Genomic DNA, 24,641 nt, shown 5'->3' with positions numbered 1-24,641 from the left:
TATTACCACGCCAGGTTCGGACACAAGGCTCGGACATGCCGACTCCCGTGCACTTTCGGCAAGTCGGGAAACGGCCGGGCCGGGGTTCATTACCAGCCATGAGCGCCGGCCACTTGGGCAACTTGCTTTTCATCAAGGACAAAGCGTCCGAGCGGCGTTTCCTTTGTGACACCGGCGCCCAACTGAGCGTCATACCCGCCTCCGAGCAAGACAGGCAGACCGCCGTTTGCGGCCCCTCCTTGGTCGCTGCCAACGGATCGGCCATCCGCACCTTCGGCCCACGCAACGTCACCCTCTGCTTCGGCAGCCAGCGCTTTAATTGGACCTTTGTGACGGCAAGCGTGCCCATGGCTTTGCTAGGCGCCGACTTCCTCTGCGCGCACGGGCTGCTGGTCGACGTCAAACGGCGTCGCCTTGTCAACGCCGAGACTTTCAGCTCCCTGGCATGCACGATGAGCAGCTCCGCGCCGACCGAACTAGCATGCGCCCTCCCGGCGGCGAACGAGTTCGCTCGCCTGCTCGCAGAGTTCCCGGCCCTTACGCGGCCGACGTTTTCGGCCGTCGCAGTGAGACATGGTATCGAGCACCACATACCAACTACGGGCCCGCCGGTCTACGCCAGAGCCCGCCGCCTCGACCCGGCCAAGCTCGCCGTGGCAAATGCCGAGTTCGACGCGTTGGAGCACCTCGGCATCGTGCGACGCTCCGATAGCGCGTGGGCCTCGCCACTGCACATCGTGCTGAAGCCGGGGGGCGGCTGGCGCCCATGTGGCGACTACCGCCGCCTCAACGACATTACCACCCCTGACAGGTATCCGGTCCCACACATCCAGGACTTTTCCGCCCGTTTGGCGGGGCGGGTCATTTTCTCGAAAATTGACTTAATACGGGGATACCCCCAGGTACCTGTCAGGCCGGCCGACGTCCCAAAAACGGCCGTCATCACGCCGTTCGGCCTTTTCGAATTCCTGAGGATGCCGTTTGGCCTCAAGAACGCGGCGCAGGCGTTCCAGCGCTTGATGGACGGCGTGCTGCGCGACCTGCCGTTCCTCTTCGTCTACCTGGACAACATCCTCGTCGCCAGCACGTCCCGGGCCGAGCACCTCCTCCACCTCCGAACACTGTTCGGGTGCCTCAGCGAGCACGGCTTAATCATCAACCCGGCCAAATGCCACTTCGGCACGACAGCCGTTGACTTTTTGGGCCACCAGATCACCAGGAACGGGGTCGTGCCGCTGCCAACCAAGGTCGAGGCCATCACCGAGTTCCCGCGTCCCCGCTCCATCAAGGCCCTGCAGGAGTTCCTCGGCATGGTGAATTTCTACCACCGTTTCGTGCCCCGTGCTGCTCAGCTCATGCGGCCCCTTTACGAAGCCCTCCGGGGCAAGCCGGCCAAGCATGACGTCGTCTGGACCGCAGCCATGGACGCAGCATTCACAGGCGCAAAGCTGGCCCTCGCCGACGCAACGCTGCTTGCTCACCCGGTGCTCGACGCTCCCATCGCCCTCACTACGGACGCCTCCGACTACGCGGTGGGCGCCGTACATGAACAATGGGTGAACGGGGTTTGGCAGCCGCTCGCTTTTTTTAGCAGGCAACTCCGGCCGAACGAGCTAAAATATAGCACATTTGACCGCGAGCTCCTCGGTCTATACCTGGCCGTTCGCCATTTCCGCCACCTCCTGCAGGGCCGCCCGTTCACGGCTTTCGTTGACCACAAGCCATTGGTTTACACGATGGCCAAAGTCACGGAGCCATGGTCGGCCCGCCAGCAGCGCCACCTCTCCGCCGTGTCGGAGTTTACCACGGACATCCAGCACGTCGCCGGAAAAGACAACGCCATGGCCGACTGTCTTTCTCGGGCCAGCGCGAACGCGGTCCACCTCGGCGTGGACTTCGCGCTCATGGCGGCTGACCAGACCACCGACACCATGGTGCAAGCCCTCCGGGCGGCGGACACGGGCCTCCGCCTGGCCGACGTCCCCTTCGCGGACACTGTCCTGCTCTGCGATGTCTCCCAAGGCCAGCCTCGCCCCGTAGTGCCCGTTTCCACCACCACTGCGTTTTCGCCTCCCTCCACGGCCTTTCCCACCCGGGCCGGAAAGCTTCCCAGGAAGCTGGTGTCGGCGCGTTTCGTCTGGCACGGACTTCGACGGGACGTCCGCGATTAGGCCAACGTCTGCACGGCCTGCCAGCAGGCCAAGGTCCACCGCCACACCCAGGCCCCGCTGGCACCTTTCACCGTGCCTGAAAGGCGTTTCGACCATGTCAACGTGGACCTGGTGGGCCCCCTTCCCCCATCACGAGGTTTCACACACCTGCTCACCATGGTGGACAGGACCACCAGGTGGCCGGAGGCCGTTCCCCTCATTTCCACCACCACCGCCGACGTGGCGCAGGCTTTCATCGCCACCTGGGTCGCCCGTTTCGGCGCACCGGCGGACATCTCTTCGGACCGCGGTCCGCAATTCACCTCCAAGCTGTGGGGCGCGGTCGCCCGCAACCTGGGGGTCAAGCTCCACCGTACCACGGCCTACCACCCCCAAGCCAATGGGTTGTGCGAGCGTTTTCACCGCTCCATGAAGGCCGCGCTCATGGCCAGCCTTCAGGACGGCGGTTGGGCCGACCGGCTGCCGTGGGTCCTTTTGGGCCTCCGCACGGCCCCCAAGGAGGATCTCCAGGCGTCCACCACCGAGCTTGTCTACGGCCAACCGCTACGCGTCCCGGGCAAGGTCGTGCCCGACGCTACCAGTCCCTGGTCCGCAGCTCGCCAGCGCTCGGACCTCCAGGAGGCCGCCCGACGGTTTGCCCCCGTGCCAACGTCCCGCCACGGTGGCCCCCAGTCCTACGTCCCCCCAGCGCTTCGCACAGCGGAGTACGTTTTTGTGCGTCATGACGCACACCGGGGGCCACCCCGGCCGCCGTACGACGGGCCCTTCCGGGTCCTGCGACGGGACGACAAGTCTTTCATCGTCGACGTCGGCGGCAGGTCGGACCGGATTTCGGTGGACCGCCTCAAGCCGGTGCACGTGGACATCGACCAACCACCACGGTTGGCCCTTCCTCCGCGGCGAGGCCGCCCCCCGTCCACGGTTCCCCCCGCTCGACCACCCACCACCACACCAGACCCCCCTCCCCCATGACCCTCCAGGGGTCGCTTCGGCCGGGTCATCAGGACCCCCCTTAAATTGACCCTGCCAGTGCAAGTCGATTCTGGGGGGGCGCGTGTAGCGGTTGCCGCTGAGCATACACAATCGCCTTACACCTGCCGAAGACGCAACCAGGGAGCGATCACTGTACCGGGCTCGCCGAGGCCGCCCGGGCACGCCCGGTCTCGCCTTTCCCGGGCATGTCCAGACTCACCTTTCCCGGGCTCGCCCAGGCCGCCCGGGGACGCCCAGTCTAGCCTTTCCCGGGCATGCCGAGACTCGCCTTTCCCGGGCTCGCCCAGGCCGCCCGGGCACGCCCAGTCTCGCCTTTCCCGGGCAAACGCTCCGGCATGACGTGTTTGATTGCATATATATATTGCTGCCCGATAAACGGGCTTTTCAGAGTACCCGAGTTTTGGTTTTGCTCAATAAAGAAACTCGGACGAATTCCCGTCTTTTGTCGCGTCAATCCTTTCGACTCGCGTAGGAGCACAGCTCCTTCAACTCTACTATTTCATGCATTTTATAATAATAATAAATAAGCGTTATTTTAACTAAGGAACAACTGGACAAGTCCGCTCACCAGTTTACCACTTTGGCCAATTAGTCATCGTGAATCTGCTGAGCCGTTGGGCCAGGAAAGAACGCAAGGAACTGCAGGAAATACCTTTTCCGACAATCAATTATTTTTTTTTTCTAGGGGGAGGACCCCCAGACGACAACTCCACCCCCACCCCTTCTTTTGGCACTATGGCCTGGTGCACCACCCTGTCTTGAAATTCCTGGATCCACCCCTGCTGCTTATCATTCAAAACACCTCACTGCACTGGCAACCGTGAGGACAGGAATACTGTGCTGTACTGGGTGGGGACTTGTAATACCCTCTCCCACCTGGAGGCGGCGCCACACGATACACATTTCCACAGAATTTGCATCCACCTCACCCCCAAGACCACTGACCAAATTAAAAACACACCTATCCATTAATTGGGGTCATGCATATCATATGTAGCAAGTATGGATGTAATCGGGCCAGAACTGTAGGAGGAGTAGCGTGACAAACGCACAAACACGCAAACACCGGCCAGTGAATTATACTTACGGTGTCGCATAATGTCCCATAATAATTATACTTATGGTGTCCCATAAGTCTGGAACCATCGGACAAAATAAGTGATTCATGACTTTTTTCGTCTCAGAATGTTTTTTTTCATGTGTCCATGTGTTGTTTTTTTTTAACCTCTCCCACCCCCCCCCCCCCCCCTTTTTGCCCCATTCCCATGCCTCCTCCCCCCAAGCCCTCTCCCTCCCACAGATCTCACGATGTCCCTGCTCTCCATCTTGTTCTCCCGCTCCCTTTATCATGTTTTATGTTTTATGTCAGTTTGTCTTTTTGTGATCAATGTTAGCTCTTACATGAGCCTCGATCTTGTATACAAAAAAAAGAAAAAAGTTTTCTTTCAGATTTTTTTCGTTCATGATGGTTCCAGACTTATGGGACACCCTGTGGTAAGGATGAGTAGCATATAATAATTTTTACAGTGAATATCTTTTCCACCAAAAATCTGACAATAAAAGACAACTTGTGGCATATCTTGTTTCGATCTTTCTTTCCAAACCTCTCCAGCATTTATTTTGCAACTCCACCTGTATAATTTTTAATGAAAATTATGACGTCATATGTCACGTGGTATGGGCGCCATCTTGGAAAAACTTTGCACCTCCATATCTCCGAAAGTGTTGCATAGAAAAAATTGAGACATGGCTCTTTTTAAAGAACTTTCCAAGGGGAATAAAATATGTTAACGATGTCATAGGTGGCTCTATTATGACGTCATAATTCGACAAGTACAGAACTTCATCCGATCAAGATGAAATTTTATGCTTGTTTCACAAAATGTTATTGGAACAGTACATCAACCAAAGAAAATGTAATAATGAATGGAAAATGTTTTTATACAGCTAATGGAACCAATTGCTTAACCCCGCTTTTCACTTCGTGTGCGCGGGGTAAAAAGACATTTGGAGATATCGGTGTACTTTTACATGTTACAAGGACATGATGAGACAATGCTCAAAGACAAATGAACACGATATATGGAATTTGAATCTGGTATCCATGAGGTATCATTGAGTACGTGCTTCGATTGGACCACGAAACACACTACCTGAGGTTGAGTTGAGGTATTTTTAATTTGTTTTATGCTTGCTTTCACAGGTCTCCATTCAAGTGACACCAGGCCTTGATCCAGTTTCCCTGCTAGCAGAAGATGCATCAGTCGCCCTCTGGCAGAACCAGGGCCTACCGGCTGATTGCATGTCCACCGAAAATGCCACCATTTTAACATTCTGCCAGCGATGGCCACTCCTTGTGGACCCACAAATGCAGGGAATCAAGTGGATCAAGACCAAATTTGGAAAAGCACTGAATGTCCTTCATATCAAGCAAAAGGGGTGATGAAAACATTTGAGTAGTTTCTTTATTTGTGGTTACAGACAGAAAATTGCATGATTTGGGATCGTCAATATGTTACGTATGCAAAAAGACAAAACTTTTCACCATCATTCTTGTCCCACCACGCCCTGCTTTCTTCTCCCACACGTTCTTCAACCATTTTCCTTCATTTTCCTTTCCTTTCTTCCCAAAATCCTTTTTCCCCCTTCTTTTCTTTTTCTCAATTCTATTTTTCTCATCCCCCACCTACCTTTCTTTCCTCTAAATTCCAGGCTTATCATTCACCTCCAGTCTCTTTTTTTTTGTCCCATTTGTGGAACTGCCTTCCTGAGACTGTTCAATCCCACCCTTCACTCCAAGGCTTCTAGTAGGTGGTGCACTTCATTCTCATGCCAGCCTCCCCGCCAACTCCTGGACAAAAACTTAACTAGAACTCGATGGTATTCATAGAATACTTACCCTGTGCAGACTTAAGAAGGACTTGGTGCAACCCAACTCTTCTGTTTTTTAAGGGTTGTTTTTTTTGATCCAATATGGCTGCCAGACCAGTGACTGATGATGTCACTTTTATCAAACTATATTTCCCATGGGTAGTTGATCAATTAGTTAAAGATTTGCATTGATCGGTTAAGCAGTTTAAGAGTAGAATATTTTCAAAGATTTTTGCTTAGATCCAATATGGCTGCCAGACCGCGTGACATATGATGTCATTTTATCAACCTTTAATTCGAAATTGCAGAAGGTTATTGATAGGAAATTTTCACCATAGGTGCAACTCCACCTGTATAATTTTTTAATGAAAATTATGACGTCATATGTCACGTGGTATGGGCGCCATCTTGGAAAAACTGAAAAACTTTGCACCTCTATATCTCCGAAAGTGTTGCATAGAAAAAATTGAGACATGGCTCATTTTAAAGAACTTTCCATGGGGAATAAAATATGTTAACGATGTCATAGGTGGCTCTATTATGACGTCATAATTCGACAAGTACAGAACTTCATCCGATCAAGATGAAATTTATTGAGCGTCATCTGGGGATAAATTGGTGGAGAAAAATAATAATAATGATGACGTCATCGGTCACGTGTTTCGGCCGCCATATTTGTTTTGACACAAAAGCCTTAACAAACACTAAAACACATCCTGGTGAGGGTCTGCGATCTCTGATTTCTCTTTCTTGTTTTCCATGTAGATGTTTCGGGGATATAGAGGTGCAAAGTCTTTCGTTTTCTCCAAGATGGCACCTGTACTACGTGACCTATGATGTCATAATTATCATAAAAAATTTATATGGGAGGAGGCGCTCCTATGGTGAATATTTAGTGTCCATCGGACCAACAGTTGCGAAGAAAAAAAAAATTTCATTACTTATCGAATCAAGCGTTTTACTTGTCGAATTATGACGTCATAATGAAGGCACCAATGACATCATCATTAACATATCTTATTCCCCATGGGGAGTACTTGACAATGAGCCATGTTTCAATTTTTTTCCATGGAGCGGGGTCGGAGATATAGAGGGGAAAAGTTTTTCGTTTTTTGCAAGATGGCGCCTTTACCACTGAACTATGAGGTCATAATTATCATTAAAATATTCTTCAGGAGAAGGCGCTCCCATGGTGAAAATTTCGTGTCAATCGGTCCAAGAATTGCAGAGAAAAAAAATTCATGCTGATCGAATCAAGCGTTGTACTTGCCGAATTATGACGTCATTATTATGGTACTGATGACATCATCATTAACATATCCTATTCCCCAAGTGGAGTGCTTGTCATTGAGCCATATTTCATTTTTTTCCATGGAGCGAGGTCGGAGATATAGAGGGGAAAAGTTTTTCTGTTTTTGCAAGATGGCGCCTTTACCACTGAACTATGAGGTCATAATTATCATTAAAATATTCTACAGGAGAAGGCGCTCCCATGGTGAAAATTTCGTGTCAATCGGTACAAGAATTGCAGAGAAAAAAAATTCATGCTGATCGAATCAAGCGTTGTACTTGCCGAATTATGACGTCATTATTATGGTACTGATGACATCATCATTAACATATCCTATTCCCCAAGTGGAGTGCTTGTCATTGAGCCATATTTCAATTTTTTCCATGGAGTGGTTTCAGAGATATCGTGGTGCAACTTTTTTCGATTTTTCCAAGATGGCACCTGTACCACGTGATCAATGAGGTCATTATATTAGAACAATTCTATAGGAGCCGCTCATATTCTGAAAATTTCATGTTCATCAGATTAACAGTTGCAGAGGAATTTTTTTTTTTTCATACTGATCAGATCAAGTGTTGTACTTGTCGAATTATGACGTCATAATGGAGGCACCTATGACATCATCATTAACATATCTTATTCCCCATGGGGTGTACTTTACAATGAGCCATGTTTAATTTTTTTCCATTAAGTGGTTTGGGAGATATAGAGGTGTAACGTTTTTCCAAGATAGCATCTGTACCACGTGACCTATGACGTCATAATTATCAGCAAAAAAATATACAGGCAGAGGCGCTCCGACGGTAAAATTTCATGTCAATCGGACCAACTGTTGCCGAGAAAATGAATTTTTAAAATGCAGACACGGCACACGTACGCACACTATTGCTTAACCCCACTTTTTGCTTCGCGAGCGCAGGGTCATAATACTATTGTACCTTTAATACTTCACTTAGTACCATACCTACCCTTGATATTTTCTACCACTTTTTACCCTACCTAATGAAACCTTTTTGGGCTGGTGGTATGGCCTAGAGATACACATATTCGCCTCTAAGTTGTCTCGGAAGGGTTTGAATCTCGGCCCAGCTATAAACGGTCATCCCGATGTTTCACAGACAGGGTGTATCATGAATGTGTGAGCCGTCCCGAGGATGGATGTTAAACAGGGCGTCTCACCTGCCAACATTGGCGGATGTTAAAGATCCCACGGTGTCGATCTATCACTGGCACCCTGAACAAATTACAACAGTATGGTTGATCAGAATCATAATGAAATCCTATTACTTGCAGGTTACTGTGTTTCCTCCCCTTATTTCTCTCCGCTTTTCCTGTTCATTCATACCCTTGATTGTTTTGGGCAGCTTTAACCCCACTGCCCCACTATCGGTGTGTTGTCTGTTTACGCTCTGTCACCTGACTCTTCCATGAGCCTCGATCTGGAATATCAAAAAGTGCTTAACATGTCTGGAGATGAATGAAAAGGGACGCGATGAGAATGGACTTTTAGCTTCAAATTTGAAGTAAGCCTCGATCATACTATAATTTGAGAAGTTGTTTGTGTGTTTGTTTGTTTGTTTGTTTGTTTGTTTGCCTTCCATGCACTCCTGAAATGCTGAATGGGATGATTTGAAAACTGGTGGTTGGATTCCGGGTGTATACGGGAAGGTTTCAGGTGGTTAACAAAAATTCCACAGCTGCTGGAGTTCGGGTGGTGGGGAGGGGAGAGAAGATACCAATTCTCTTTACGTAAATTGCCGTATATCACCACTACTGGTGGGAGGAGGTATTACAGGTCTTAATAAAATTCGCCGATTCTGGTGGAATTAACTCATCTATAATTCTGGGAGAATTATTACTCCCACCAGGGAGTAATGCATTCGATCGTGTGTGTGTGTGTGTGTGTGTGTGTGTGTGTGTGTGTGTGTGTGTGTGTGTGTGTGTGTGTGTGTGTGTGTGTGTGTGTGTGTGTGTGTGTGTTCGTGTGTTCGTGAACAAGATATCTGGAACAGTTCTGAACGGATTTGGATGAAGGTTGGTGGGATGATTGCCCTTGGGATAAGGAAGAATTGATTCGTTTTTGGTGAAACTCAGGATATTATTCTGGATTCAGGAATTTTTTGAAGGATCCTTTACCATTGGAAGATAGGGCTCTTTTTTTTTTAAACATTATCTTCTATATATTCTATATTTAACATTGTGATATGAAAATAGTTTTCATATTTGTTGTAAATGTAGTTTAAACTCGTGGTTATGCGTTAGAGCGGTGTATTTTTTTAGCAGCGTCGTCTTCAATGTTTTTATTTTTTTCTAATAAAGACATATTCTGTCATTTTAAAAACACCAAAGTGTGTAGTAGGTTTCCCCGTTTCATAAAGTGTATCGTTTGATACGCATAATGCTTTAAAAATGTTTTTTTTATTGTTTTTTATTTTACCTCAGAAGAGATATCAACATTTACCTCAGCGAATGTCAATCGCGGTGTCAGTAATTGATGAACTTATAAAGACAAGACGTACGTGACTTATAAGTGTGACAAGCATGTGCACGGGATTCTTCCCAGAAGAATGAGTGGTCGCATTAGCTTGTACGACCTAAAATGAGCGAGTTTTGTTTGGACGTTTGGGCCAGTTTTACATGTTGTATCCCTAAGGAATGAAACGAACGTTTTTCTGGTTTACAATTTTATTTGAAGTCCCACATGCCTCAAAATACACTCACTTATATAGAATTGAACGCTGAATCCGAAAATGTAAGTGAAATTGCCTTGTTTTTTTTTAACATTATCTTCTATATATTCTAAATATATATCTGTGCAGTGTCTGTCTTGTGTTGTCTTGTCTTGTGTTGTCACTGAACTACTCCCTCAAACTTTTGTGAAATCGTACTATTCCAACTTGACCCACGGCGGGAGTATGCGCTCTACTGAGTGGCGTTCTAGTCGCACTTGTTGCTTCTGCAAGGACGCTCTCAAGTAGAATCAATTATATAATGGCGAAAAAGAGCAAATGGAGACGGCATATTTAAGATGTAAACTAGCACAGCTGCAAATGAGAGCAAATGAGAGCAAATGGGCATTACATTGTTTTAAAAATACAATACAACTTAATATGTTGTTTCTGCTGCCATAGGTTCCTGAGGGTTCTTGAAGAGGCTGTGGCTGCTGGTGAGACTGTGTTGATTGAGAACCTGGAAGAAACCATCGATCCTGTTTTGCGACCTTTATTGGCTAAAGAAACCACCAAGATGGACAGGTGATTCTGGATATATTTGAGAAAAATGAAACGTCTGGATGTAGAAGTGTAATATAGTTGTTTTGTTTTTGAGGGCTGGGTTCGAAATTGAAGAGGAATTATTATTTTAAAAAATTTTGTATTTTTTTTTTGGGATACTAAGTCGAGGCTCGTGTAAGAGCTAACACGTAAAAACATATAATAAAGGGAGCGGGAGACAAGATGGGGAGAGAGAGGGAAGCACACAAGTACAACAGCAGAGAACAGGGACATCGGGAGATCTGTGGGAGGGAGAGGGCTTGGGGGGAGGAGGCATGGGAAGTCTGGGGGGGGGGGGGGTTGTGGGAAAGTATAAAACACATGGACACTGCTGGAACTTCCATGAAAGAAGTTGTTATTCCAAAAAAGTGGATCTGGGGTGAATTAACGGGGATAGAAGAGATCAAGGTTTTGGATGGGGGAAGATAAGAGATGGTGGTGAACAGCTGTTTTAAAGACCTGGAGGGAGGAGTGGGATTGAAGAGACTGAGGGAGTTTGTTCCAGAGGCGGGAGAAAAGAGGAATGAATTATCTGAACTTTTGCAATTGAACTTTTGCAATTTGGAATGAACTTTTGCAATTGTGAACCATTGACTCTCTCTATATGTATTACATATTGTTGGCAGGAAAGTTTCAAAAGCTTTTTGTGTGGGTGGTCTTTTCAGGTATGTCAAGCTCGGGGACAAAGAGTGCGCTTACCATCCTAATTTCCGGCTGTTACTGCACACCAAGTTGGCTAGCCCACACTTCCCTCCGGAGGTGCAAGCACAGTGCACACTTATTGACTTCTCGGCAACACGTGCCGGTCTTGAGCAGCAGCTCCTGGCCGCAGTGGTGGGCAGTGAAAGGCCAGATCTGGAGCAGAAAAAGGCAAGGCGGACCAACAACAAACCACTTTTTTTTCCCCCAGAAACTCTTGTAAATAAACCAAAAATATTCCAACTAAGAAAAACAATTGTGGTAATTATATAATTAACGAAACATTCAGCATCTTTATTTTTTCACCCTTTGACAGTTGGAGCTAACAAGGCAGCAAAATGATTTCAAGATTGCGCTGAAGGACCTGGAGGATGAACTGCTATCACGTCTTTCTTCGGCTTCTGGAAACTTTCTCAGTGACTCGGCTCTTGTTGAGAACTTGGAAAACACCAAGAGGATGGCAGCTGACATCGAGGAAAAGGTGGTTCAAACGAGAAAAAGTGTGTGTGTGTGTGTGTGTGTGTGTGTGTGTGTGTGTGTGTGTGTGTGTGTGTGTGTGTGTGTGTGTGTGTGTGTGTGTGTGTGTGTGTGTGTGTGATTGTGTGTGTGATTGTGATTTATGTTATCATGTCTTGGTGTCTTCTATAGGCAAAGGAAGCTAAGATCACAGAGCAGAAAATCGACAAAGCTCGGGAACACTTCCGACCTGTTGCTTCTCGTGCTTCACTTCTTTACTTCATAATGAACGACCTTGAGAAAATTCACCCTATGTACCAGTTCTCACTAAAGGTGAGTGATGGCAGCCATAAGGAAAATCCACATACCTTAGGCAACCCGTTTGGGGCCCTGTGTAGAGCAATGCAACAGGTCAACAGTTACACAAATATTTGTAATTATATTAACATTATTTTCTGATAAATATTTTAATGCTTTAGTTCCTGAATATGCGTGGGCGGCTTGTAAAAAAAACAAAAATATTGTCGCGCGAATACCCTCCGGTTAATAACAGGGCTCGCGGAGGACCGAAAGGCTTTAATGGAGGCAACGACCAAATACGGATTTTGCTATAAAAGCATGGGAGAAAGAAGGGAAGAAGAAGAAGAAGAAGCGGAAGCAATTACCTTTAGCGAACCGACTGCAGCTCTGATCCTGGAGGAGAAAGTAACTCAACGAACACGGGTGGTAAAATGTACAAAAATAATGATTTATTTGATGGAACCCGAGAACAATGGAACGCGACTGAAGATAAATAATTGTCCTAAATCGGGATTCCGCACACTGACTTCCAAATACGAGACAGAGGAAAATGAATTAATAAAATAACTGTCCCGTCATGTAGTGTTCTATGGGGTGCGGCCTTATCTGTCAGTAGTCGTGTCCGCCGTCCAACGCGGCTCCGGGCTCCAGCGTGAAGATACCCTCCGTCCGCTTCGCCCACGCTCTGCCAGGCCCCGAGCCAACCCGCTCGCCCCAGCCTCGTCCACTCCACGGCATGCCTCGCTCCAAGTCCAAACTCCTCGTTGGTCGCACACGAGGTCCGTTCGCTCACAGCACCGAAAGCACCGCTCCGAGCACTAAGCACCGCACACCGCACCAACACTCACTCCCAGCACCAAAAGCACCACGAAGAGCCGAGCACCGCTCCAATCCCAGCGAGGGAAATGGAAGAGACCAAGAGAGAAAATGTCGTCCAGCGCAGAGGCAAAAAGAAGGGCGAATGACGATCTCCAACTCGAAGGGGGTTCAGCGCGAAGAGAGAGCTAAGAGTGAGACTGCCCGCGAATTAGGCATTTTGTCACTTGCCCTGTGACGTCAGTCCTGGCGCATTCCCAATCAGAGCCTCGTACTTGGACCTCTCAAAGGTTCTCAATGCGCTGGTCCTTTCTCATTGGCCAAGTGCTTCCCGCCACCATGTCACGCCACCCTCGTGGCCAACCACCAGTCCTTCCCTCCCTTCCGATCACGGGGCAGTTCTCTGTCCCTCCTATGGACCAATCAACAGTCCTCCTGGGCGTGGCTCCCAGCCTTGCTCGATGTCTGACGCCCACGCCGGTGTTGTATGCGGCCGTTGCCTGCTTGTCTTCCACAGTCTTATTGTAAGGGAGGGGAATTTAATTACTGTTGTGCACTAAGGGCCTATCTAATTGTTTAAATGAGTGCGTTGTGTTACGGGTTCGGCCCTAAGGGTTGTTGTTATGATTATTGTTGTTGATTCTAAGTATTCTGGTGATTGTGGTTGAAGGGAAAGGGTTATTATAGTTAAAAGATTTAAAAGCGATCCTTGTAAAATGTGGCCGGAAATCCGGATCGTGACCGGAAGAGGTGGAGCGAAAGAAAAAGAGGCGGGAGGAGATCGTGAACAGACGTTGTTGTTGAAGCTCCTGACCGAGCGTTCGATGTACAGTGCAAGTGAACTTTGCGTCCTTGAAGGGAAGTTCGGGCGATGAGAGTTATCGCCGGAGTGCATGGAGCCTGTGTCGTCGGGTATCCTCATTGAGGTTCCGGAGGATCCTGGCCTCAAAGCCCGGGTTCGAGGGAAAGCCGTCCGCCATCTTCGCCACGCGAGCAACCGGCAGTGAACCGGTTTTGGTCATGTCGGCTGGGCATTATTCCCCGGTGGTTTGCCAGGGACGGCTGTGCCAGAAAGGGCACGTGAGAATTATACGGAGGATTGAACCGCATCGTGTACGTCGGAGCGCGTCTTTGTGAGGTTCCTTTCCACCGCTGTGTTGCTGGGTGCTGAACAACGTGACCTCGGGGTCGTCTCGCTCGCCTACGCCTCAATTGACCATCGGGCCTTGACTCCCCGATCGCGGGAGCGCACAGAGACATTGGGACTTCGCCTTGGAGGGGTGCAAAGACATTGGGGAGGTGCCGTGAGGTTGGGGTTAAGGGGCTTGATAAGGATATCATCGTAAGATTTGAAAATAGGGGTGATTGCCCCCATTGTTGTATGGCTCTTTGTGTGTGATTTATAATATATTATTGTTTGTTTATAACCTGGTGTGGTTGCATTATTGATTTCACTGTTTCATTTGCTGGTTCCATTGAGGGTTTCATTATTTGCTGGATTTCAACCAAGGATAACACATCTTTCTGCCGGGGACCCTCTCGGGGTTTGGAGGTCTACCGAGACCAGAGGTAAGGGGGGGACCCCGTAACAGTTGCCATAAGGGACACAGGTTTGGCGACAGAGGGGACGACGAACAAAGGAATCTTATCCATAATCCCTGCACTATTTAGCACGCCTTGCTCCCTCGTAGTGGGGACATCAATACAGCTTATGCCGACGAACCGGACTAAACATAGAACTTATTACAGGTAGATTCCCTATCACGACAGTCGGATACCTACCTATACAGATCTATCTGGCTCTAGATATCACTCTTCCCCCCCCACCCCCCCCCCCCCCCGACATAACAATATACATCTTCCACCATATTATGACCTACAAAAATGGCCTCTAAAGGTGTTTTTTTTTTCCACCATATTAGGCTTTCTGGACAGTGTTTCGGAGGGCTGTAGGTCAGGTCGAGCCGGATGAAGATCTTCAGCAGCATATCATCAAACTGAGGAACAATGTCACCCTGTCGGTGTTTCGCTATACCACACGTGGACTTTTTGAGTGTGACCGATTGACCTACACCTCACAGCTGACTTTCCAGGCAAGTACCGTCACTGATTGTGTATTGAGAAGACAACTCTGAGCAGTGGGGCATGGGTGAAGTATCCCTGCCTTGTGTGATTGTTCCCCCCCAAAAAAGTCAATTTTCTCACAATTGTTGTTTCAGGAATAAAAATAAATGCATCTAGTAACTAGAACCACTCGGTGATGAGCATACCTCCACAAGTCTCTGATAGGCCGGATCTGCAAAGGGACCATTCGTCCTTGTCACACACCAATATCATTTGGCTTGTTCTTGTTGCCGAATCAACTCATCCACCAAATGTTGTTATAATCCGACCACAACCTTTTTGAAATATAGTTTTTCACTACATATAGTTTTCACTACATACACTATACTACATATAGTTTTTGGCCCTATCTGCTGGTGAAGAATCACTTAAAAAATTATCGGATCCAGATCTTCACCAAAATTGAATCAATTTGTCCTTGTCACACACCCAACTTGACCACCAAGATACCCATCCATAGCTTTTTGAGAGATCTTGTTCACAGACGGCCAAAAAGACAGGGGTGAAAACATAACATGAGTCCACCTTTGGTGGAGGAGCTAACAAGGATGTGGCAACAGCAGAAATTTTCAGTAAAAAAAGCCAAGTAAAAATGTATTAATCTGATCTGGTTTATGCCACTCGCAAAGAAACTGTCCTTACGAACAGGTTGATTCCCCTGCTTTTATGATGTCTCGAGCATATTTTATGATTTATGACTTGTAGTACCGGCTTACACCAGACGGTGCCATACGATGTACAGTTACAGAGCCGTAGACGGAGAGTTGCAACAATGATGAATTAGAAGCCATTTTGTGTGCAGTGTGCCTCGGACAGTGTGCACGATTGTATTTGTATTCTGACCCAATGAGAAGAATGTGTTTATACATTCCAATTTTATTGGTGGATGAGTAACAACTTTAATCTACTCATCTGAATAAAAATAACAAAACTTTAAAGGTACTTTTTGGCGTAATTTTATTTTTCTCCTTTTCTGTATTTTCAGACACTTTCAAATACAGTAAAATAAAATAATCCTACTATCTATCTATAATTCCAGTAATCTCTGTACGTTTGTACGTTTGTCTGTGACCGCTGTTTCTCGACAACCACGGGTCCGATATACTTGAAACTTGCCAGGTATATTGCTGGGGACCCGAGGATGTGCCTTTTCAAGGTTTGAAATTAATCGGACAAGTACTTACCGAGCTATGTCCAAAAAACGCTTCATCTATCTATAATTCCAGTAATCTCTGTACGTTTGTACGTTTGTCTGTGACCGCTGTTTCTCGACAACCACGGGTCCGATATACTTGAAACTTGCCAGGTATATTGCTGGGGACCCGAGGATGTGCCTTTTCAAGGTTTGAAATTAATCGGACAAGTACTTACCGAGCTATGTCCAAAAAACGCTTCAACCAATCAGAGAGCAGCGAGCTATCACGTGTGCCGAACGTGGCGATCAGACTCTACCTCGGACGGCACATTTGACAGCGTATTCATTTATTTCACGTTGGAAAACTATGTTGCCGTTAAACTATCTATCTATAATTCCAGCAATCTCTGTGTGTCTGTGTGTCTGTGTGTCTGTGTGTCTGTGTGTCTGTGTGTCTGTGACCGCTGTTTCTCGACAACCACGGGTCCGATATACTTGAAACTTGCCAGGTATATTGCTGGGGACCCGAGGATGTGCCTTTTCAAGGTTTTAAATTAATCGGAGAAGTACTTACCGAGCTATGTCCAAAAAACGCTTCAACCAATCAGAGAGCAGCGAGCTATCACGTGTGCCGAACGTGGCGATCAGACTCTGCCTCGGACGGCACATTTGACAGCGTATTCATTTATTTCACGTTGGAAAACTATGTTGCCGTTAAACTATGTTTTATAACGATTTCAAACTGCGATTAAATTAAAACGATTCATCGTAACTGCGATTTGCGAACTTCCGGCAGCCAATCACAGAACGCTTTGTTGCGTAGGCGTGGCCGATGTGAGACGAGCGGAGCTGAGCGCGTTACGAGCTGACCGCCATTACGGTACGTAATTCGATTTCTTATGCGCATTATTTCTCCCAATTCAGTCAGAGCGAAGGGCGGAAGCGAAGAGCGTTGTTTTTTTTGTTTACGGGCGTACGGGCGGGGTAGAGCGTACGGGTAGCGTTTTTTTTTTTTTTTGGCAAGGAACGGGCACCCACGTACGGGCAATGCCCTAGTCTATCTATAATTCCAGTAATCTCTGTACGTTTGTACGTTTGTCTGTGACCGCTGTTTCTCGACAACCACGGGTCCGATATACTTGAAACTTGCCAGGTATATTGCTGGGGACCCGAGGATGTGCCTTTTCAAGGTTTGAAATTAATCGGACAAGTACTTACCGAGCTATGTCCAAAAAACGCTTCAACCAATCAGAGAGCAGCGAGCTATCACGTGTGCCGAACGTGGCGATCAGACTCTACCTCGGACGGCACATTTGACAGCGTATTCATTTATTTCACGTTGGAAAACTATGTTGCCGTTAAACTATGTTTTAAAACGAATTCAAACTGCGATTAAATTAAAACGATTCATCGTAACTGCGACGATTTGCGAACTTCCGGCAGCCAATCACAGAACGCTTTGTTGCGTAGGCGTGGCCGATGTGAGACGAGCGGAGCTGAGCGCGTTACGAGCTGACCGCCATTACGGTACGTAATTCGATTTCTTATGCGCATTATTTCTCCCAATTCAGTCAGAGCGAAGGGCGGAAGCGAAGAGCGTTGTTTTTTTTGTTTACGGGCGTACGGGCGGGGTAGAGCGTACGGGTAGCGTTTTTTTTTTTTTTGGCAAGGAACGGGCACCCACGTACGGGCAATGCCCTAGTCTATCTATAATTCCAGTAATCTCTGTGTGTTTGTTTGTACGTTTGTCTGTGACCGCTGTTTCTCGACAACCACGGGTCCGATATACTTTAAACTTGCCAGGTATATTGCTGGGGACCCGAGGATGTGCCTTTTCAAGGTTTCATATTAATCGGACAATTACTTACCGAGCTATGTCCAAAAAACGATTCAACCAATCAGAGAGCAGCGAGCTATCGCGTGTGCCGAACGTGGCGGACACACTCTGCCTCGGATGGCACATTTGAGAGCGTATTCATTTATTTCACGTTTGCAAACTATGTTGCCGCTATGTTGGCGTTAAACTATGTTTTAAAACTAATAAAAACCATTTCATCTAAATAGAGGGGGGGGGGGGGGGATTGTCACTGTACTCGCAAGCCGTTCGCCGTTCGCTTTGGCGTTGCGAATGGACCAACACATTTCATGGACCAAACCATTTCATGTAAAGCGTTCGCCGTTCGCTTTGGCGTTGCGAATGGACCAAAACATTTCATGGACCAAACCATTTCATGTAAATAGAGGGGGGGATATAATTGTAGATATAGATATAGTACGGGCATGCCCTAGTAATATCAAATAAGGCAATTATTTGCATGTATATTGTGTGTAAATCTGAAAATCATAGGAAAAGACAGGGTTGGGCCGATCTCCAACAAATTTTGGATACGTGTCAGTAATACCCAGGGTTAGGTCATGGGCAAGAAACTCTCTTCGCCATCCTCTCCCCCTGCGAAGTGGGGGAGCGGGTGAGACGACTGACGATTTTCGGCTGTACACATGCCACAGTGCAAGTGGTTTACCGACCCCTGCTGCGCACAGTGGGGTTTATTAGCCACGGCACAAAATACATTTGCCCCACCTTCCCAAAAGAACGGATTAGGATGTCACAGAACAAAAAGAGCAGTAAAAAGAGAGGGGGAAACACAACAACAGTTTTGCAGGGCAAAACAATCAAATTTCAAATTTAAAAAATCAAATCAAATCAATCAATCAATCAAAAATCAATCAATCAAAAAACAATCAAATCAAATTTTGCAGGGCAAACACAATCAACAGCAGGTTTGAGGGGCAAAATAGATTGAGACTTGGAGAAATATGGGACATGGGGAAGAATGAGGGTAGGGGAGGATGCATGGGATGAACAAGATGGATACAGCAACAAACTCTCTGGAAGGATGTAGAAAAGATCATGGTTTCGGATTGGGGGTGATATGCGATGGTGGTGAACAGCTGTCATGAAGTCTTGGGGGGAAGAATGAGAGTTAAGAGAATGTGAAGTTGGTTCCACAGGTGGGGAAGAAAGCGGATCTCCAGGCATAATGACCTATCATTTTTTCTTTGTGTACGTTTTAAACTCTCTGATGATGTCTTTATGCCTCTGCCCTGTTGTGGACACAAAATGGCATCCGTACAAAATCACGTGATTTTGAAAAAAACGAGGGTTCCATTGTTGCAACCCTCTCTGTATGGCTCTGCACATTTACATCAAGAAAATTTGGGTTCTCTCCTCCCTGTCCCCCTCCCCCACCCCTACGCTGAGCCCACACCCAGGAATATGTAAATTTCTACTCATTCCATCCTGCAGTTCGGTTCTCAATGTTCCAACTTCCAGTAGTATGAATTTTTTTTTTTACTGGTAAAAACGATCCAGTGCCCACCCAGAGTAAAAATACAAATTTTCAATTAATCCCATCCAGAAGTTCAGGAGTGCATAGGAATCCAACAAACACACAAACAGTAGACCCAACTTTCAATGGCGTTCTTCCTTGTGCATAGATACTCCCACACACCAGATTAGAAGTTGGTACTTCGCTTATTTTTCAAGATATTTCGCTCACAATGTTCAGACATATATATGGTGGCGGCCATCTTGGATTTTGACGTGGCGACCCAATTTTCAATAGCGTTCTTCCTTGTGCCTAGATACACCCACACACCAGATTAGAAGTTGGTACTTCGCTTATTTTTCAAGATATTCCGCTCACAAAGTTCAGACATACATGGCGGTGGCCATCTTGGATTTTGACGTGGCGACCCAATTTTCAATAGGTTTCTTCCTTATGCCTAGATACACCCACACACCAGATTAGAAGTTGGTACTTCACTTATTTTTCAAGATATTCCACTCACAAGGTTCAGACATACATGGCGTCAGACAAACATGGCGGCGGCCATCTTGGATTTTGACGTGGGTTGCACCCACACACCAAATTTGAATGCGGTCCTTCGCTTACACACACACGCACATACGCACGCATGCACGCACGCACGCACACACGGACAGACGGAAGGACGGACGGACGGACACATGGACGGAGGGGAAAACCATAGTCCCCCTTTCGCTCCGCGGTGCGACGGGGGACAACAATTCAATCATAGACTCTGTATGCTACCAAGAACTTGGTTTTTGTCATGATATCTCTAAATCACACTTTTAAATAGCTCAGTGCATGACATTAAAAAAAAAAACATCAAGGGTAAACTAGAACTGCGAGCAGTGATGATAGGCTTCCAGGCAAAATGGCCGCCATACCACATGACTGATGACATCATTTTCAATAAATTTTCCTTATGCGTAGTTGATCATATCTGTAAAGTTTGGTTTGGATCAGTTAATTGGTTCTGGGGATATAGAGTTGAATTTTTTAAATTAGATCCAAGATGGCCACCATACCATGTGACTGATGATGTCATAGTTTGCAAAGAAAAACAATTCCTCATGTGTAGTCAATCATACGTATGAAGTTTCAGATTGATCCGTTGAGTGGTTCTGGAGATATAGATTTTCAAATATTTCTTCCTTAAATCCAAGATGGCTGTGATACCACGTGACTGATGATGTCATAGTTTACAAATATTTTCCCAACATCAGTTGTTCATTATATGTATGACATTTCGCATTGATCCGTTAAGCGGTACTCGGGGAAATTTTTTTTATTTTATTTTTTTTTTTTGCTTAAAGGGTAAATAATTGGCACCGCATGTGCAGCTCCAATGTGATATCGCTTTATAATTTGTCAGTCTAAGAGATCTTCTAAAACCTAAAATCATATTATTGTTGTTAACACAAATTTACCAATTTCTGCATACCTTTGAACTAGTAGATCCTCTTGGAGAGTGGAGAGATCTCTTTTGAAGAGATGGACTTCCTGCTACGGTTCCCTACAGGACCAGGCCAATCTAGTCCTTTGGACTTTTTAACCAATTACAGCTGGGGTGGCATCAAGGTAAACCCTACAGTAAGAATGTACACAGTTGTTTTTAAAATACTCACGTAATCAATACAAGATGTCATAAAGAATTAGGATTGAATTCATTTTGAGGTCATTAAGCTCTTCATTTTATGCTCAACGGTAGTGTGAGGTATACTAACATGTGCTGACACAACACATGTGACAGGACAACATCAATCTTTGGTGCCATGTTGCAGCAATTGTGTAAAATGATGTTCATAGACTACTATTAAATAATTATGGAAGATAATTTTCATTTACTGCAATAATATCAGAACTAAAACTTTGAATCCATCATGCATGTGGTGCTTATAACACAGGGACCACTGCTGCGGGATCACCGGTTGTTTCCTGTGATGGACAGGTCCTCTCAACAATGGCAGGGTTCACAGACTTGGACCAGGACATCGAAGGCTCACCAAAGCGCTGGCGAGCGTTTGTAGCATCAGAAGCCCCGGAGATGGAACCGTTTCCTCAGGACTGGAAAAACAAATCCGCAATGCAGAAGCTTTGTGTGCTTCGTGCCCTTCGCCCTGACCGCATGACCTATGCCATGCAGTAAGTGTCAATGCAACACATCCAATATTATGTTTGCATCGAGTGTTTTCTTTGCATTGAACTAACCTAATCTACGGGGTAAGTAGTAAGTGCGTTGCTTGAGCCATTAGAGCGCATCAAGTTTTTGTGGTTTTATCACCCTCAGTCTTTTTTGCTAAACTTTCAGTCGAAAAAAATGTTTTTGAGAAATGCTAAACTTGTATCATGTATTAATAATAGTAATAATAACTAGAAAGCATCTGAAAGTGCAAAGCCTGTCCGCATCCGTTTGTAGTCAGCCGTCTTCTTCTTCCATTTGCTCAAATCACGAAAACAGTTGAAGAAGAATACAAAATGAAAATTGATGATTTTATGCAGCCTTGACCTTTGAGCTTTCGATCTAAAAAAAAAATCAGCTTCTAGATTTTGATTAGTGAACCAATTAAGTGACCTGATATGCAAATTCTTTAAATTTCAGGTCAGTGGAGTGAAAATTGGTGATTTTACGCAACCTTGACCTTTGACGTTTTGATCTAAAAAAAACAATCGGCTTGTTTGTTTTGATTGGTGAACCAACTGAGTGACTCAGTATGCAAATTCTTTAAACTTCAGGTCAATCGGATGAAAATTGGTGATTTTACGCAACCTTGACCTTTGACCTTTTGATCTAAAAAAAACAATCGGCTTGTATGTTTTGATTGTGAACCAACTGACTGACTCAGTATGCAAATTCTTTAAATTTCAGGTCAATCGGATGAAAATTGACGATTTTATGTGATGCTGATCTTTGACCTTTTGACTTTTTGACCAAGTTATTAATTTTTCTTTTCCATATTATCATAATAAAGTTTTGTTGAAAATTTGATGACAAAACTCAAATGCTAAGTTGAAATTTCAAGTCAACTGGATGAAAATTGATTATTTTATGTGACGCTGACCTTTGACCTTTTGACTTTTTGACCAAATTATTAATTTTCCTTCTCCATATTATCATAATAAAGCTTTGATGAAAATTTGATGACAAAACTCAAATGGTAAAAAAAAAGTTACGGCCCAGACAGACACACACACACACACACACACACACACACACACACACACACACACACACACACACACATACACACAGAAGTGATTACAAAATCCCGTCTCCTGCTGTGCACGGGACCGGCTAAAAACCATTCATTTCACACCGTGAGATGCATAGGAGCTGCCGAGGCAGTTTCATTGGCTAAGGAGTACAATCCTGGACGGGTCATCACTCCGCCGCAGGATACGCGAATGATCGACTCATTTCGCGAATAATAAGTCGCGAATAATAAGTCGATACGCGAATGATCGAATTACCCCAGTAAGCAGGTACTCATTTTTCGGACCTCAGGAGGGTGTCAGGCTGAGTCAACCCCACCTGGTGTTATTGGCACAACACGACAGGGGCTCAAACTCAAGCACCGAACATCTTAAGCCAGCCACATTAACCGTTAAGACAAAACCAGGCATACCTTATATCATATGGTCGTACTGAACTTTGGTGGTTGTGATCTCACTCTCTTTCATTTGTGATTCCAGGGACTTTGTGAAGCAAAAGCTGGGTATGGAGTATGTATCAAGTCGCAGATCGGACTTTCGGACGTCATATGAAGAGTCTGGACCTTCCACCCCAATGTTCTTCATCCTCTCACCTGGTGTCAATCCTCTGATAGATGTGGAAAGACATGGTACATCTTTTGCCTTATTTGTACCTAAAGATGATGAATTTTGATGGATCGAAAATACAATTGTTGCCTTTGATAAACAACAATTCAGGTTAAATTTGAACTACACTCCTCTCTTCAGAGGTTTTTTTAAATTGTCCCCCACCCCTCCGACAAAGTCGAAAAGGGGACATTAAAATGAGGTCCGTCTCACCGACCGACCGACCAGCCGATCATCCGTCCATGTACTATTGCGTACGCGATATTTCAAAAACCGTTGAACATTTAGCTTTTATACTTGCAGATAGATATCTATTCCTCATGACATTATTTCAACCTGATTCGATCAAGGCTGTGATTGGCTGAATTATGTTGCCATGGCATCCACCTCGGTAACTTGGCTTGTATACGCAAAATTTCAAAAACCGTTCAAGGTTTAGCTTTCATATTACACAGATGTATTCCTCTTACCACCCAAAGGGTGGGGCACCTAGAGTATCAACTCATTGTTTTATTTCCAAATTTTGAAGTTATGGGTGATGTCATGAAACTTTAAGAATATATAGAACCACCTTTAGAGGCCATTTTTTCCCTGCATAGCAGGGGTTGGCCTTTTTCGGGCACCGTGGTCCCCTTTTTGAAGCAATGTTTTATGGCCGGATGTCCTTCCTGCCGCCAACCCTGTTAGTCGCCTCTTGCGACACACAGGGAATTACCAGTGAACTGGTGCTCAATTTGCCGACCTCGGAAGGATGACAGGCTGAGTCAACCCCCCTGGCGTTAATTCAGCGATCGACCGGGATTCGAACCCAAAATCCTAGGATCCCAAGCCGGCACCCTAACTGCTAAGCCAACACCAGTCTATAAACCTTAAGAATATATGACAAAAAAAAGTATGCAAAGGGTTCCTAGGCTTCCATTTTGGTTGAAGATCTCCCAGACTTTTGCCAACATTTGATATGTACCCCGTTCTTCCATTTTAACAATCTTTTTGAATAATTTTTTGTAAAATACATCAAAGCACTGAGTTGGAGTCATTTGGCGTAGTCTTACATGAAGTACTTTCACCACATTGTGGGTCACCAAGCTTCGGGTTTTGAGTAAGAAATGGAGCGACTGAACTTGAATGCAATTTCTGGGGGTAGAAAGAAGAAATTATAAACAAAATATTGGAATTGATGGGAGATATAGTTCCCAGGGATCAATTCATAGGAATATGTAACATGTGTAGAAAACCATTCACAGCAATAATTATGAAAAGTTTTACTTTGTTCAAAAGTTATTGATGTGTCCACTCTATGGTGGATGGCAGTGTCAATGGGAAGCA

At 45.9% G+C, this 24,641-nt stretch overlaps 1 protein-coding gene across 1 annotated transcript in view; it reads left to right on the top strand.

The window, feature by feature from the left end:
• DNAH9 (dynein axonemal heavy chain 9) overlaps positions 1–24,641 on the top strand; it is a 241,309-nt gene that overhangs the window by 190,037 nt on the left and 26,631 nt on the right. Inside the window, exons 59-67 of the mRNA XM_078785082.1 lie at positions 5,368–5,603; positions 10,458–10,580; positions 11,264–11,468; positions 11,614–11,778; positions 11,946–12,086; positions 14,792–14,962; positions 20,955–21,077; positions 21,448–21,641; positions 23,190–23,338. Of these exons, the coding sequence (XP_078641208.1) occupies positions 5,368–5,603; positions 10,458–10,580; positions 11,264–11,468; positions 11,614–11,778; positions 11,946–12,086; positions 14,792–14,962; positions 20,955–21,077; positions 21,448–21,641; positions 23,190–23,338 (1,507 nt within the window). The remainder of the gene's footprint in view (positions 1–5,367; positions 5,604–10,457; positions 10,581–11,263; positions 11,469–11,613; positions 11,779–11,945; positions 12,087–14,791; positions 14,963–20,954; positions 21,078–21,447; positions 21,642–23,189; positions 23,339–24,641) is intronic.

The sequence above is a fragment of the Myxine glutinosa genome, chromosome 9 (assembly GCF_964187855.1).
Source record: "Myxine glutinosa chromosome 9, kmMyxGlut1.1, whole genome shotgun sequence".
Classification (NCBI taxonomy): Eukaryota; Metazoa; Chordata; class Myxini; order Myxiniformes; family Myxinidae; genus Myxine; species Myxine glutinosa.
The sequence above is the reverse complement of the archived record's forward strand: the minus strand, read 5'-3'. Positions and strand labels throughout refer to the sequence as shown.